The sequence below is a fragment of the Sitophilus oryzae genome, unplaced genomic scaffold (assembly GCF_002938485.1).
Source record: "Sitophilus oryzae breed Bouriz unplaced genomic scaffold, Soryzae_2.0 scaffold_1571_pilon_pilon, whole genome shotgun sequence".
NCBI classification, from domain to species: domain Eukaryota; kingdom Metazoa; phylum Arthropoda; class Insecta; order Coleoptera; family Curculionidae; genus Sitophilus; species Sitophilus oryzae.
The window spans coordinates 1-3,469 of record NW_022146249.1 but is presented as its reverse complement, the minus strand read 5'-3'; the positions used below and the strand labels follow the sequence as shown (position 1 = coordinate 3,469).

The following is a 3,469-nucleotide window of genomic DNA, read 5'->3' as shown; positions in this document are numbered from 1 at the left end:
CTCAAAAGTAAAACCGATGAAAAATTGAGTTTCAAATGAAAATAATATCAAATTATTAAGTCATGAGAAAGTAAATATAAACACGAACAATGAAAGGAAGCGAAAAAAAAAGGAAACACATAGGGAGCTTAAAAATTACATCAAACAACATCAACCAACCTCGAAACCAACTTAACTAAATTAGAAAAAAACTTAACATTTTCAATTAAAGATGCAAATGCCTATAAATGCCATAAAAATATGCCTATAAACTAGTGTTGCACAAGAGTCTTGAAAAAGTCTTGCAAGACCAAGACTCTTGCAAGAAATTCAAGATAAGACTTTCAAAATTGTCTTGAAATTCAAGACAAGACAAGACTTTAATATGCAAGAAATTTCAAGAGTATTGCAAGATTTCTTGAATTCAAGATTTCTTGAAAGTTAGAAATTATACATTTTTTATGTGATAATTAGGTCTTTGCGCAAGTTATGCCGGGTTTATACAACATTTACATAGTCGTAATCACAATCCTATAATCATAAAAGTTAAACTATCCACTTCTATAAACCTGTTGACATCTACCATGAACATAGCCTTTAATTATGTTACCCAACTTCACTGATATAAAAATTATGATTATAAAAATGTTCTATAAACGCACATTTAAATTGCGTTGTGATGATGACGATGATTAAGACTGTGGTTATGATTTCGACTTATGCAAATGTTGTATAAACCCGGCATTAATATTGACCAGTGTTCATTTTTTTTCTATTATAGCCAGTGTTTTTGAATTAAAATGAAATAAAGTTGAGGAACAAACCGTATATTGGTAATTGGTATTACAGACAAAATTATATTGGTATAATGGTATTTTAAAAAAACTAACGGTAGTTGAAACTAATGGTGGGTTCGTGGAGCACGCTATTTGCACTATTTGGTACTACTTTTCATGCACGAAATTGCCCTGCGAACAAAAAGTAGTATCAAATAGCGCAAATAGTATACTCTAGCATGACCTTCATATTCTTATTAGCTTTTATTTGGTAATGGCTCCTGTTTCGTCAAACGGGCGAGTTGACGTAGTTCGTTTGCGGTCCGTTAAGATTTTTTTTGCTAAAATTAGTATCGTTGTTGTTCATTTTTTCGTATTAGATTTTGTATACGACGCTGTCTATGACAGAAAAAATAGAAATATTATTACCTTATTTTTGTTAGAATGTAAAATTTTTCAACACAAGAAATTTAAAGAGTCTTGCAAGACAAGACAAGACTTTGCCATTCAAGAAATCTGCAAGACAAGAATTTCTTGTCTTGAATTTCAAGACAAGACAAGAAATTGAATTTCAATACAAGAATTCTTGTCTTGTGCAACATTAATAAACACATAACAGAAAAAAAATATAAAAGAACATTATAGAAACTTCAAAATAATTTCAGAAGTAAGAACAGTAGGAGATAGAATCATTACTTATTTAGAAGAGTTTGATTTCCACCGCTAGAAAGCATCAAATAAAGTCTTTCGCACGTAACAAAAAAATATGTTTTTAGTTATTATTACCAAGTCCCGAAAGTTTTAAAACCGGGAATTAATAATTTCGAGTAGCGGTTCTTTGATGTCACGAAAGAACCGGGAATTCCGGTTCTGAACCCTGAACAATATGTACTCCTTTAATCTTTTTATTCAAAGGTAACTTTGTTCTTGGATTCCAAATATAGTTAGTTCACCAATACATAATACAAATTTAATACAATACTAATTATTTCTTTTGTGTTCTTTTTAGACTCACTATCAAATAACTTTATTGGACTCCGAACTATCTTACTCCAAACTTTCGGTAGAAATCCGAGGTCCCGATAATAAAACTTACCTGGCAAGCACCTGAGCAAGGGCAGAGGATCCTTCGTGCCATCTAAGATTGGCATGCACGAGCTGGTGGTCAAATACGAAGGAGAGGAAGTACTTGCTGGACACTATTTCCGAGTCCTGCCACCATTGGTTGAAGTAGCTCCACCTGGAATGGCACCTTGCGCACTAGGTTCACTGGTACAGGTGTTGGTGAATGCAACAGGTAATAAACTGATAGATATATTTGTGAAGAGATTGATTAACAGTTACACAATAACTTTTCGTAACCAAGTATTTTGTCTGATCCTTTTGTGTTCTTTTTAGGTGCTCCTAAGAGGGAAGATATTCTAGTAACTGCCTATAGTCCTACAGGTAGACCGTTAGATTGTCCGTTGACCACGATAGATGGCACTAATAGTGCCACCTTCAAACCGGATGAACCCGGAGAATGGCGGATAGAAATCACTTATCAAGGAAAACAAATACAGGTATAATATACAGAATGATCAAAAAGTTTAGGCTTTGATAGTAAAATTTTAATGTAATTTCCGATTAGAACTGACATTCTCCCAACGTCTGAAGTATACTTGATAATAAAACCTTTTGATAACTACAATATATGATCGAAAAAAAACGACGACGTCAGCGATTGCGAAGAAATGAAAATCTCTGTCATTTTATATGTAAAATTATATAAGGAATGTCATCGATCGTCATTTCCAAGCCAACTGGACGCCGTTTTTTTTTGCTTTTCTTATACGGTATATTACTAGGTAATTTATGAATCGGGATTGTTTGGGATATTGACAGTGAAGGAAGAATGTTACAGTCTAGCTGTCAACATTTAAAGTCCAATAAATCTAAAATAATATTTACAAATCAAAATTAATTTTATTGATTTATTTATTAAGCTGGTCCGGGTTAAAGACTCTATTACTTTTTCTGGAATATATTCAGTAATGTGTAGAAATGAAAATTTTATTTAGTATAACAGGTCCCATTTACCCATAAAATAATTTTTCAAAATATAAGTTCTAATGTCGTAGAATGTAGAATGTTTAGCTGGGGAGTTAATCACCGCGACCTTAAAGATCTATTGTGTGTTTCCCTTTCTTGAGTTATAACGAGCTATAACTCATCATACAGTCTCAGGGCTTTATCAAAAGCCACTATCTGAGACGGCTCCACAGAGGCCATCTCTTTCTATCCTCGACATCAGCCGTACCAAAGTTCATGGCACGAATGGTCGTCGTCTCGGCGCACTCAGTGATAAGGTGTTCTGGTGTTTCCCTATTTTCCCCACATAATCTGCATTCGCCGTTGTTTCTCAGCTTCAGCCTACTGCGATGTTCGTTGAGGAGGCAGTGTCCTGTTAGAAACCAAGGAAAATCTTTGATTTTTCTCTCTTTTCTAGTTAGATCATTTGCTTTTTCATTGCCTTCTATCCCTTGGTGAGCAGCCACCCAGAGTAGGAGGACTTTATTTTCTTTGCCTAATTTGTTGAGCTTCTCTAGGCATTCTTTGACCAACTTCGAATTGATGGTTACTGAGTTGAACGCGTTTAGTGCTGCTTGACTATCGTATAGTATGGTAATTTCCTGTTTTCGATAGTTCCTATTTAAGATAAATTGTACGCATCT

General features: G+C 34.0%; 1 protein-coding gene across 1 annotated transcript; it reads left to right on the top strand.

The window, feature by feature from the left end:
• Window positions 1-1,867: 1,867 nt before the first annotated feature.
• LOC115879053 lies at window positions 1,868-2,317 on the top strand (the record flags this gene model as incomplete). The annotated part of the gene is made up of 2 exons (XM_030895687.1): window positions 1,868-2,052; window positions 2,154-2,317. Coding segments are annotated over exons 1-2 (312 nt in total), but the record flags the coding sequence as incomplete, so codon positions are not given.
• Window positions 2,318-3,469: the final 1,152 nt, after the last annotated feature.